General features: G+C 38.9%; 2 protein-coding genes across 2 annotated transcripts; one reads left to right on the forward strand and one right to left on the reverse strand.

Annotated features, from left to right (window-relative positions):
- Positions 1–1,072: 1,072 nt before the first annotated feature.
- On the reverse strand, positions 1,073–8,809 carry LOC308105045 (uncharacterized protein; the record flags this gene model as incomplete). The annotated part of the gene is made up of 11 exons (XM_080455679.1): positions 1,073–1,206; positions 2,771–2,942; positions 3,259–3,357; positions 4,004–4,118; positions 4,468–4,580; positions 5,635–5,796; positions 5,906–6,432; positions 6,626–6,760; positions 6,880–7,128; positions 7,580–7,739; positions 8,768–8,809. The coding sequence occupies 11 exons, from the start codon at positions 8,807–8,809 to the stop codon at positions 1,073–1,075; spliced, it is 1,908 nt and encodes a 635-aa protein (XP_080311805.1).
- Positions 8,810–9,669: 860 nt separating this feature from the next.
- Positions 9,670–13,512, forward strand: cfap119 (cilia and flagella associated protein 119; the record flags this gene model as incomplete). Its single annotated transcript, XM_080455680.1, has 8 exons — positions 9,670–9,692; positions 10,717–10,782; positions 11,129–11,292; positions 11,960–12,030; positions 12,138–12,254; positions 12,661–12,739; positions 13,139–13,237; positions 13,338–13,512. The coding sequence occupies 8 exons, from the start codon at positions 9,670–9,672 to the stop codon at positions 13,490–13,492; spliced, it is 774 nt and encodes a 257-aa protein (XP_080311806.1). The 3' UTR covers positions 13,493–13,512.
- Positions 13,513–13,655: the final 143 nt, after the last annotated feature.

The raw sequence follows: 13,655 nt of genomic DNA on the forward strand, positions 1-13,655 counted from the left end.
GTTTTCATGGTCAACTTCATCTCCCACAGTGCGTAACTGCAGGTTATTTTAATGTCGTGTAGAACCTTAAGAACTCTCTGTTCAAAGCAATACAAGCTTGCATTTAAGAAAAAAAGAGCCACCTGTTTATCACCGGCACTGAAGCCTGTGTGAGATACAACATGTTTTGATATTGCAAAAGAAGATAGACTATCTCATGTTTGGCTCTGCTCTATCTATATCTGCTCGCTGCTCCTCACAGTCTGATAGCAATACCTCTTTCAGTATTTAGCCTTTTGATAAAAGGGCTTCCGTCTTTTTGATAAAAATTTAAAAAAAAGCCCAAATGAGATAAGAGAGGACAGCTACAGACATGTTTCAATTTGGTATAGATATGGTTTGAAATCATGTTCACCCCCTCTGATGAAAATCCATTCCAAGGAGACTGGTCCAGCAAAGACAAAGTTGTCTTAGACTCTATATTTGAAACTCAAAGAATTCTGAGTGCTGCCAACATGATATTTTAGTTTTTTCACTCATGAAACAAAACAAACTTTCCACCTTGATGTGAATAAAACAAAAAATTTAAAGGAAATAAATACATTTATTTTATTGTCAAAAAGATTCAAAAGTGTGAAGAAATATAATAGATAATGATAAGATGAATGATTAAAAGTCACGGATTTGCAAACATTGTGTTATTGCTTTTTAATGCAAGTTACGCAAAACATTTTCCTGATGTGCAAATGTTTCTGAGCAATTCTCTTTATACAGGTGTACTATCATAAAGTGTTACTGTGCACCGACATGACAACATGGCTAAAAAGTGACATGAAACAAGTAGCTTTTGTGGGAAATTGGACAGTTTACGAATCAAAATGTGTCTCTAGGTGAGGAAGAAGTTTTCAGTGTTAACAGGAAAAAATGCTTTCAATAAAGCCATTTCCTTTATTGAAATAAGTGTAATTGGTTTGAATAAATACAGACCCCTCTAAATGGAAAAGATAAATAAATAAATAAAACACATTCCAGCATGGTGGAAATAGACAACAAGAAGCCATGAAACCATCCCATTGAGGCACACAAATCTTGATCACTCACAGGCCAGTTTGCCGTCAAACGAGGACAGGGTGATGGCGAACGCTTGCAGGGCACACATAGGGAAACTGTAGTCCATAGAGAACACATCCTCCGCCACACGGCCAAACTGCATCACAATGTAATCCCCTGGAATAGACATGAAGGGATTGGATGGTTGTTGGGGTATTTGTCAAGGACATTTGCACATACCCGTTACTTTGCATTTACCCATCCTAACTATTAGGAGTAATTGTATGCCATCAATACAGCGCCCATAGGAAGGGACCAGTTTGGGGTCTTGCTCTGGGACAGTTGTGCTTTTTGTGAGTAGGTAGTTATAATTAGGATCTGTAGCCTGCTGAGGTTTATGCTATTAAAGGGGCTATAAGTGATATGTTTTTAGTCTCTCCAGCTCTTTAGTAAACAGAAAATACAGGTTGATACCAATTTTATCCAATCCGGAGAGAGAATCCCACAAAGCTCATTTATCAGCTTCAATGTTATAGTGTTTCAGTTCCAATTTTACTTGATTATTCTGCATCATCTATGAGTTCTCTCTCCTGATTGGATAAAATGTGTATACCGACCTGAAAATGTATTGCGTGTACTGAAGAGCTGAAAAGATGGGGAGACCCCTATAACTGAACAAACATTCTATAGCAATTATTGCTCAGAATATAGAGCTATTTTAGCTATATTACTTTACTAAAATAAAAATAAAATCAAGTAATGCATGTGTTTGGGCTATATTTCAGGGTTATACGTTTATAATAAGTAATCCACTATTTAAAAAAAACTCTAGTTTGTTTAATTATTGTACGGGTGCTCAACTTTGCACATTATTGTGTTTTGAAAGTATGGTAACATTGGTGTGTACAGTACATACAAAATATTTAACACGTCAGGCTTATATATTAAACCCTTTCCATTGCACTCTCTTCTCAAACAGCTTAACTCTGAAAAACATGACCAAATGAAATGCTATGTGTACAGTTAGTAGAATAGATAGATTTCACTATTTGAAGACCATCTGTTTTTGGAAGGAAATAGGACCTGTGTTCCGTATGTTTTCAATGTATTGCCATGAATTCAGTGTTTCTATGCCACACTCAGGCAGTTAGTGAGAATAGTGATAGTGCATAGAATTTTTTAAGTCGTTGATGCTGAGAGGACTTTAAGGTTTAAACTAGGCTATGTTGACGAACTTGTTTCGAGATTAGCGGTGATGGTTTCATGTTGATTGTACTGTTATGAAAGATAACAAATGTAGGAGATTGCGTGACTCTTCCTCTCTGCTGTGCAAATGTCCATAGTGCACTTGTATATCGTCGCTCTCGGGCAGAAACCTTGTATCTCCATATTTCAGCTTTTTATGTTTTATTGTAAAGTAATGCCCTACTTCATCATACAAGAGTGTCGCACAAAAGTAGTGAAAATAGGCCATCTACAATTTCACAATGCGAGGCGTTTGTGAGGTTGTAGATCTGCTATTTTCACTATTTTAAATTCTTTTTTAAAATAACAGATTTTTGAGCGACACAGTCGTGTGACAAAATTTAGGTTTTAGCTGTCCACTGCCCATTACAACACACACTCCTACCAAAGCACCTTGTCCCTAGGGCAGTGTTTCCTCGACCTTTTCGATCGGGAGCCAAAAATGTGTCGCAGTATGTTTTGGGAGGATACCGCGCACCAGAGCTTCACGACTCACCGTTATCAGGATGGATGATCTGGAAGTTTTTAACCGAAGCCTGAGTGACTCGCCCATGGAAGTTGAGCACATAGGACTGGGTTGTTTCATTCCAGCTGGGGGACTTGTTGATCAGCGTCACCAGGTTGTCGGTGTTACCATTCTCATGGCGTGCCAGTAGAGTTTCTGCATCCTGTCAAGTCAAACTTTATTTGTATAGCACATTTTCTACACATGGAAACCAATGAAAGAATACAGAATATACAAAACTAGGCAGTGAGAGACAAAGGGTGGAGATGGGTGCCTGATTAAGTTAAGGGGCAAGGAGTGGGTTTGGGTTCGGGTTCAACCCCAGTGAGTTTATATTCTGGTTTGGGTTGGGGTAGGAGGTGAGGCTGACATAAGGTTATGAAGAGGCAGCAAAACTAGCATCCATTTTACGATCTTCCCTGTGTGATTCTGCAGGTTATAATTGCCTAATAAAGTCAATGCGATTCTCATAAACGTACACTCTTTGGGTGAATGGACACTCTGTCGTCATTCTCCAGCATGCCAGGGATGATAACCGTCATTTTCCTTGGTCCTTTGAAACCTAGAACATTCTTTTCCTGGAACATGACAGTTGATTGGGTTATAGTAGAGGTCTAGGTTTTTTCTGTTGCCATATGAACAATAATATTTGGAGTATGGTACAGATTAACCTCGCATCACCAGTCTTTCCACCTCGGAGGAAAGCCTGGTGTCTGTTACTAAAGACCCATATGATCCGGTCTAGGCCACGCCTACTGAAAAAGAAAAAAGAAAAAAGAATCCTCTTTCCGGATTGTCGTGATCCGGTTTTGCGGTGCCGCTTTGTTTTGGTTCCCCAATCCCTATTTAAATGGAATAGAATTTCCCCGTGGGATAATACGGATAATACAGACACTAAATAGTCTCCGGAAAGTACACTCACATTTATATTAAAAAAATAAGCTAAACTACGCCGCATCAAGGATTTTATAGGACGGACCTATTTTGGGGTGAGACGTCTTTCCGGTTTGTCGCGATCCGGTCGCTGATGACGCGGATGACGTAGAGCTCCCGACCGGATCATATACCCGAAAAGGAATGGTGCCCAGGCTAGGTACAGATTGGTGGGCTAGGGGATAAGGTGCTGTTCTCTGGAGCTAAACGCCTGATGGCCTACAATAGGATTGAATTGCACCAAAGTATTCCCAACCTCCTTTCTGAGAATAATAATAATTTGGAACTCACATAACAAATCGCGACAAGCTCTTGCCGGACAGATTCACTCTCTTTGATAAAAGGCTTTTTCTCTGGGTTTTCCCCTCCATCGTAGACAGTGAACTTAGTACCCAGCACATTGGACCTGGAAAAAAGTTAGATGTTCCATTGTAGAATGAGACTGCCATTTCAGACCTTCATACCTCAAATGATTGATGCCATTAAGATCTGCCAAGCTACAAAATAACTCTCATACAAAACAAAACATTTTAAGGCTGCAATCAACGTTTTGCATAGTGACATTTTAAAAATCTGAAATGGGTTTAAAATGTTCTGAAGTGAAATTCTAATTGATGAAAAATGCAACAAAAAAAAAAGACTGTAGAAAGCCTAATTTTACTTCATCACACAATTGTGTTACTTGATGTGTTGCATGGCACATTTTTCAGATTAGCCCTAATAGCCAGCCAAAGATAGGGGAATGGACAGCGTACCTCAGTTTTCCAATATAACTGTTTGTATCTCTGGATAGATCTGTGGGGTCAGTGGAGATTAGATAATTGGAAGTTGTGCTCTTCTTCCTTTTCCTGCCTGCCATTAGAAATACCTAAGAGATGACATATGACAGATGGCAGAAAAACAGGGAACAGATCAGATGGAGTGGGACAGCCATAGAACTCATATTTAAATAATAAAGTGTAGGTATGTAAAACTAATTAATTTGCTGAAATGTTGTATCTACAGTATGTGTACTATTTCGGCGCGCCTCCGCGCAAGTGGAGCTTACTATGAAACCATGCTTGGGTTGTGTCTCTGTGTGTGTCGTGTCTCTGTGTCTCTGTGTCTCTGTCTGTGTCTCTGTGTGCACTGCCTGCGTGCAGCTCCTCTGAGATAAATAAATGTCCAATTTAGACGTACCATACATCAAATGAAAGGTCTTTGAAAACTGAACACATCTGTCAAGGTTGCGTGTAAGCCCGCCTCTACCCCCGGAAGCCACGCCCCGGAGAAGGCTCCTAAAAACTCCCCATTGAAACCCCATGTTAAATGAAAAGTGCCCGAATCGCTCCGAAACTTTTTCTACCCCCCCTAAGTGGGGGTCTACGAACAAATACTTCGGGCTCGGATTTTGGCTCCGCCCCCCGGAAGTGGGTGAAACAGGCACTTCAAACACTTTGTTGAATTGTTCAAAAACATTCAACGTTTTTTTTTTGTGAATTTGTATTTTTCTAAGATGCTTCTTTTAACGCAGATTTCTTTTGAATTTTATTTTAATTTTTTTATTGATTACTTTTTTTTTCTTTTTTTTTTCAACATGAACATGGCCAACATGAATCAATGCCAGTATTTAAACATTTCTGAAACAATACCATGGTGTTGGAGTACCTCTACTATTATTACAGTATTGCATCGAGTGGATAGAAATGTGAACAGAGAAGAAAATGATTGTCACCCACTACACACACACACACACACACACACACACACACACACACACACACACACACTCTCACACTTCATCCCACAAAGCAATCTTCAGACGTTTTCTGCCTAGCTACAGAGAGGGTACTATTTCCCTTTCAGTTCCTACCATGGGATCAGTGACGTTTTATTTGATCTCATCTTAAAATGACTAGGATCTCAATAAATGTACATCTTACTCTTTTGCCATCATCCTTTTCCATGTGAAGGTAGTAAGTGGGGTACATGCCCTTCTCCACGCCTCTCCTGTCCCTGGTGATCCTACACTGAATCGTCGTGTCCCTGGGCGCCGGACGCAATGCAAACTTCTCCAGGTCTTCCACAGAGATGGGAGAAACAGACTGCAACAAGAAAGACTGTCAAATAGCAGTCTAAATGAGAGCTTAAAGCTCATATTATATCTGTGAAAATGTCGTATTTGTAATTTGTGTGAAATGTAGTAGTTTTTACTCTTTCAGCTGAGTCACTGCCCGAGGAGGACCTCTCCCTGTAATTAGAGTTGAGCAAGGCCAGAGTTGTATCGGTTTTCTCTCGTTTTTTCTTTTTAGATTTTTTTTCTGTTGAATGAATTTCACCCTCTTTGCCTTCACCATCATCACTTATTTGGCACATGGCTGTGGAAGGAACACAAAAACAAAGGTATTCCATAAATGAAAATGTATGTGATGAAAAGGCCTGGAGTTGAGAAGTTATTTTTTTGACATGTATCATGTTTGAACATAAGATTTGTACAAAAGCTAACTCACACGTGTTGAGTTGTTTTTTCTTTGTAGCGTGACGGACAGATTTCTGGGACGACTCTTCCTTTTCGCCTTCGCTTTCATCACTTTTCTTCGCCTCAGTCCTTGCCAACTCCACAAATGAGTCAATATTAACGGTTGGGGGCTCCAGAAATGTTTTTTCTGTGGTAGTAAGACATTCAAATACTGTAATAACTGGAGAGAGATTGGTTTGCCCTGCTACTATACCATTGCATTATATGATAAGATATGAGATATGACAATATATGATATATTACAGAACAGCCTGTGCCATTGCTGACTATATTCACACAGTGGCTATTTTGTCATACTTTCTGGGGTAGGTGTTTCCTATACCCTCCTGCATGTGAATATGGTCAATTGTCTGCGGATGATAAATTCACTAACAACATAACCTTGAAAATCTTACCCTCATGTTCGTCAGCGTTTGTCATATCCATGTCTTCAGGGATGGATCCTTTTACTTTGCCCTTCTTCTTATTCTTTTTCTCCTTCTTCTCCTTGTCTTTATTGTCATCCTCTCCCTCTTCATTCACTTCTAACTCTGAAAACGTATGAAAAATGTATATTAAAAAAACATGGCTGCTGGACTTAACATAATTATGCATGCAATACCTCAAACAATCACACAATATTATTTTGGTTTGTTGTTCGTGGTCTTACGCTTAGATTTGTCCTTTTTCAGTTTCCCCCCCTTTTCTCCTTTCTTCTTGATCTTTTTTCCGTCTCCATCGTCCTGGTTCTCCGCGTCAGACTTAAGCTCCGGCTCTTCCTCGATCTCTAGGTCCATGGTCCTGGGGGCCATTGGCCTCTCAGGAGGAGCCTCATCTGAGGTCATGGTTGTGGTGACACCAAACTCACCCAGGCTGATCTCCTCCAGGGGATTATCATAGGCATGTCCAACCTGAGCATCTATGGTAGACAACAAACAAAAATATGGAACTGTTTGAGTGAGTGTTTATGTATAAAGATGTTAACACCAGAACACAAACAGCACAAGACTTGAATTGTAAACAGCACTAGTACTGCTACTGTAACTACTACTACTTCACCTGTTATTAATACTTCTACTGCTATTACTACTGTTTATTACTGTTGCTGCTACAATGACTATTACTACTACAGTAGTAGTACTACTACTACTACTACTACTACTGCTATAACTACCACTGCTTTTACTACTACTATTACTACTGACTTCTCCTACTACGACTATTACTAGTACTACTACTACTTCTACTTCTATTACTGTTGTTGTTGCAACTACAACTACTACCGCTTCTACTGTACTTCTAGAGCTGCTTTTTCTACTACTACTACTAATTATATTAAATCTAATGATATTTCATTTCATACCACCCACCATTCAAAGAAGTGTTGCTAAGGGACTGACTTATCAAAGGCGTGTCATCAGAACAGCTGCCCCCCTTGACCTTTTTGTTCTTGGGCCGTGTATCTCGATTGGCTATCACCATCTGAGCATCAGCCCGTCTCCTCTGCTGTTTCTTTACCAAAAGTGTTCGCTGTTGAAAGATGGTAGGTATAGTAGGTAGAGACCTAGATTCATTATTTTAATTCAGATCAGTTTATAACATGGTATTTAGAATAGAGGGCCCTACATGACATGAATTAGCTTCGAAAAATATTGTGAGATTAACATTATTCAGCAAGTACTATGGACCATATTCACATGGACCATATTCACATGGCGCCCAGTTGTATGTCATACTTGGGGGTGGAATACCTCTCCTCTGTACTCATCCCTGAGTATTATGTAAGAGCAAATGTTCAGAATAGTGATAACAATAAGATAATATTTTGTAGCTACCTGCTGCTCAAAAAGGTTTAGGTGACTGCTGAATGGAAGTTTCTGTTAAAATAGCCTGAAGCCATCTGTTTTACCATTGTAACTATTGGACCCTCCTCCACATATAAATAGCAAATGTAAAGGTTTTAACACAGACCTGAGCATTAATTGCACTGTTTTTCTTTTTATATGTTCTATTCAGTTATGAAGCTGGTCTTTGTAACATGATCTAAGCATCTGCTATGTACAGTATGTCCATAGCTTAATTTGATTGGCTCATAGCATAATTATGAAGGTGTTGTGTGTTTCCAGTTCAAATCTGCTGATGAGCCAATCAAATTAAGCTATGAGTGTTTATCTACATAAATAAAAAATAATATGCAATTGAAGATACAGATAAACAAAACCATTGATTAAATTAGATTAAATACTGCTTTTTTTGTTGTTGTTTCTACTGGTAACCATTCATCACTCCATGCTCAGTTCGATTATGACACTGAGGCTATCTTGTATCTTATATATTAGCTCTTTGCTTTTAGATAGATATAGATATGGAATTACTCATTGGTGTATTTTTCAATGTTAAAGACTTTTTATCTGTTTTTAAACACATTTCCAAATATTCATGTTTTCGGTTTCTATTTTTTCTCCTTTTTCTCTCCCCCAAAAAATCTTATTAGCCTTATCAGTATTTTTGTGGTACTGTATAGGCTACATATGGTCTGACTTTAACATTTCTTATACCTGGTTGTCGAGCTTCTGTTGACGCATATCTGGGTCCTCCATGTCCGAGTTAAGAGTAAATAAGACTTGCAAAGATCCACTGATCACAGCTTAGCCACAAGGGATTATCAATATATGCAAAACAAATGTCTCAAGAAATATAGAATCAAAGCATTTACCAAATTAGAAATACCTTTATCCTGTAAATATTAACCGTGTGTTGCATTCTTGCATTCCATACCCATCTGACATACTCTATCCACCTGCATGTGGCAGAAGGCTGAGTGGATTAAAAGAGGATAATGTTCTTAAACTCCACTGCTCAGCTTGTGCACAATGGCCAGACGCTAGCGACAAAGCTGACCAGTGTCAACAACAAGAAATAAATGAAGGATATAGGACCAACAGGCCACAACACCTTTCATGTTACATTTGTTCTCTGATGCACATTAGTAGCCTATTTGTGTCACCTACAGGGTGTTTTTTATTTTATTCCCCCGAATATTTAGCACCCTCACATACAGCTATAGGGTTGATTATTACCCAGCTTGTGTCCAATGTGTCCACAAATGACTTTTTCCAGTCATTTCAGGCCCTGTCTGCAGCCTCTGTTATGGCCCAGAACTAACTGTAGCCTACTATATGAGAGACTGGTTCTGTCTGGACTGGAGTCCTCATTGGGCTGACATTACTAGAAAAGCAGAAATAATGTATAACTTTGTATATGTTCAGAGAAAGATTAACATAGAATTATCAATGTGCTTATACTGTAGCTCTACTAGATGAACAAACAAATTTAAGGATTTTGTTAAACTATTTGAATTCAGGATCCATGTACTGTAGAACTTCGATTACGTTCAAATGTAATGGCTTACAAAAAAAAGTTAGAAAACAGAAAAATAGAATTGCATGGAAAGGCTCGAATGAATTGGGAAATCAAAGGAAGGTACACGGATCGTTACAATCGATTCTCTCTGGTAACCCCCCAAAATAATCATATTTGAACTGGGGACCCCCCTCACCGACAAGCACTTGGAATTGTAGGAGTTGAGCCATTACATTTATTTTGAGTCGGTCCCACAGATAATAACAATTTTGAAAATAGCGATCTACAAGCTCACGAGCCGTTGTGAGCTTGTGTTTGCTTCTTTCTTTTATAATTTGACAATTTGGCCAATATTTGTTATTATAGTAGGTTTATTATTTACTTTTGAAGCAGTAATGGTCTTTTTTCATTTATTTTCTTTCTTTCTTTCTTTTGTCACTTCACTGTCATCTGCCCCCGATCATGAGGGGACCCCTCTGGGGGTCCCGAACCACAGGTTGAGAACCACTGCTCTAGGACAATGGAAGAGGGGGGTAAGGTTGTTGCTAGGATACAGGTTAGGTCATAGTAAACAGAAAATGATCGAGGCAGGCTGGGCTGCATAGTAAGCTGTAGCCTGCACTGTTGCAGCCAAAAACCTGAAGGCAATCGTATCATTTTTAACAGCACATTTTCATTGGTGTGTTATGTCAGAATTAATGGAGCTACTTGCATTTTGCAACGTAAACTTTAACAAGAAAACAAATGGATGTCAATGTAAAGGTACAAGAGTGCTTTGAAGGAGTTCATTCTGACTGCTAATGTGGCTTTTGCTATAGCTATTGGCCAGCTAACTTGTCTGCTAGTTAAGTCATATCTGACATAATTGCTATTAAAAGCATTGTTTTTAATTATACAGGTACCACACCCTCTGAAACCCAAAGTGTTGCTGTGGTGAGAATCATAACAGTTGTATTTGTACAGTAACTGAATTTTCAAATGCTGTTTGTATGTGTTCCTTCTTTGTTATTTAACATGCATTAATTGAAAAGATGTTAAGACAAACTAGGATCTGTTTCTATCAGCTTTACTGGCAGGTTTCTCACAACATTACACAGTATGTAAAAAAAAATGAACTATAAATGCATTCTGTTGTGGTCTTTAGGGCAGATGTGAGCTACCATGACATGCAGGAGATTGACCAAATACAGTCGATTCCTGATTTGGAGAGGTTTGTGTACTTTTATTGATTGATGACACATTTTCAGAATATCTTTATAGTGGGATAGGAGGAGAAGGGTGACCTGAACTTTCACTTATTTTTATTTTTATATATTCTATGTGCAGGTCTGTATGAATTTAGGTACTGTATATACTCTTGTTTATAATCAGGTTGTATTATGAGTTTCTGGTCGGGTAACACACTGGAAGGATTTTGTTTTAATTGATGTGTCTGATAATCCCATGTGGGATGAGTCAAGCAATTGTCCTGACACGGAAATAAAATATTCATTCATACCTAAATGTGTGCATGCATACTGTGCGTTTTAGTGTTCTCTCACTCGCCTCTGCTTTAGTGCTTTATGCAGAGTGTTTCATATTGACATTCCTGAGCCAAGGAGGGGAGTTCTCTTGGAGCTGTATGTCCAGACTGTCCTGTTCTGCAGAGAGAGCACATTCAACAGAGAACAAACGTCTGCCCTCCTGTCTATCGTCAAGTGTATGCACCAGGCCAACACAGGTGTGATTTGGTGATTTCACTGCTATAGATAGAGATGATATAATACCTAATAATGGTTGTTTTTTATCAACAATGCTGAATAAAACAACTAGGAAGGGACAGATACTTTAGGCTACTACTGTAATTTCTAGGTAGACTGCTGTATTTGTAGTTGGTATGTCATATATATATACAGAACATCTTTTGACTGGGATAGAATTTCTCTGAACAGCATGGACTTTTTCTCCAAACGTTAATTCAATTTCATGACCAAAACATTGTTGTCCCTTTGTTATATAACCAATGTATGCAGCGTGTGCATGCAATGAGTGTATAGGGAACCCTTGTATGACACTTGACTACTGATCTTATGACACTTGACTAATGGTCTCAGCCAAATTTTACAAACTACTATGGATATTACTATGGATATTATTATGGATACTATGATATCCGTCAACTATTTTAGCTTAGCAAATCCTAACCTAATTTCCAGTTTTATCTCCATCTCACTATGAGCCTGGAAAAGAACTACTGCCAAAAGTGCCTAACCGGAAGTACAAGCAGTTCAGGGCTACGTGTTATCCAGCATACAGGAACATGCTGTGGCCCTGTACTTCCTGTACTTATGGTTAGACACTTCTAGGTTGCTATATTGCTATGTTTTTAATTGTTTTTCATCCAACAGAAACTTCACTCAGCAACATGGAACAGTGTTTTGAATTCTGCAGCGAGCTTCTGCTCTGTCATTCAGTCAGGGTGTGTGTAAAGCATTTTCAATCTATAATATCCTTTCTATATAATAATAGTCTCTTTGTTGTCATTTTGGTGGGTGAAGTCTTGTTTCTCTGTCCTGTCCTCTACAGCGGCCTCCTTTTAGCATCAACCTTTTCAACTCTGCCGAGGTGACCCAAATCCTGAAGTACATCCACAGCACCTATATCAGACACTACAACCTCTATAAATATATTTTCACTCCGCAGGTACTGTATGACCCCATATCAAAGAACAATCCTGTTGTAGTGGTGCAGCCTAAACTTTTTAAAATGATTTTAGCTTTACATATTGTTTTGAATTATTTTGTCACTAGACTTCCTTGTCAATGTGCAGTGAGAGTAATGACACAGACTCACTGACTGTAGGGTCCCCAGAATAGGGACGCTAGTGTAGATGTGGTTAAACCCCTGGTGAAAGATCATCAGGGGTATAACCAGATGAACACTAGCGTCCCTATTATGGGGTCAACATTCAGCAAAAATAGCAGATATACAAGCTCACAATGTGTTGCTTTGCAAGGCGCTGTGAGCTTGTATATCGGCTATTTTTGTCAATGATTGGGTTTCCGGTAAACCCACTAGAAGCTCTTTTCTCTCTATTTCTTCGGCTAAGGTACTACTTGATCTGTCCTTGACATACTCTGGGATGCTAGAGGAGGAAGACACTGTCTTGGAGGACACAGCTGTTCCAGGTATTATCATTACTGTTATGTGGGCATTGTCACTATAATTTGTCATTGTCAAGCAAAGATTGGTGTTTATTTAGAAACGAAAAATTCTCAGTACTTGAAGAACCTTTTCATCCTGGCATCCCTATTTTGGACATGTCAGGCGAAAGAAAACATTTCTCAAATGTTTAAAAAAAAAATCAGGAATGGCAAAAATAACAAATCTACAAGCGCACAACGCATCGAGAGCTGAACTGTTCCGTCTATAATCTGTGGTGAACATTTGGCAAAAATCAAAAAAGAAATCTACAAGCTCAACACATCTTGTATATTGGCTATTTTCGGTGAAGGAACTCTCCGGTCAACTAATATAGGGTTTAAGTGGTTACATGGCTAAGGAAGACTTATTTTCTTTGTTCTCAGACATGGAAAAAGAATCAGAAGAATTACGAGATAAAGACCAGGGTATTGAAACACAGGCGCCATCGACCACAGGCCTGGATGTAGAAGCCACCACACCAGGTACAGTCATGACTCACTCTAAATAAAAAAAAACAATTCCGCTGTTACTTGTGCACATCAAAACCACTTGTTTATAACTTGCTTGTTTTTTGACTATCAGGATCCAAATCAGAGCTGAGGGCAATGATACAGCAGGAAGTCAGAGAAGAGTTGGTGCGTGTGTCTGGCCAACTAGAGGAGCGTCTCAAAGAGAGTGCAGATCAGCTCAACAGCGCCTTGGCTTCATTGCAGCCCAGCATCCAGGGCAAAATGTAGTGGGTACCAAAACATAGAGCTTATTCACTGGTCGTATGAAAGTCTGGGTGTTTTGTTTTTCAGCGTCTATTGCAAGATGTATTTACGACGTACAACGTCAATCAACTAACCACCAAAAAACAGATAGTCCAATATTTGTTTTATTATCATTAATAAAACTTGG

The sequence above is a fragment of the Gymnoscopelus braueri genome (assembly GCF_963280865.1).
Source record: "Gymnoscopelus braueri genome assembly, chromosome: 17".
Taxonomy (NCBI): domain Eukaryota; kingdom Metazoa; phylum Chordata; class Actinopteri; order Myctophiformes; family Myctophidae; genus Gymnoscopelus; species Gymnoscopelus braueri.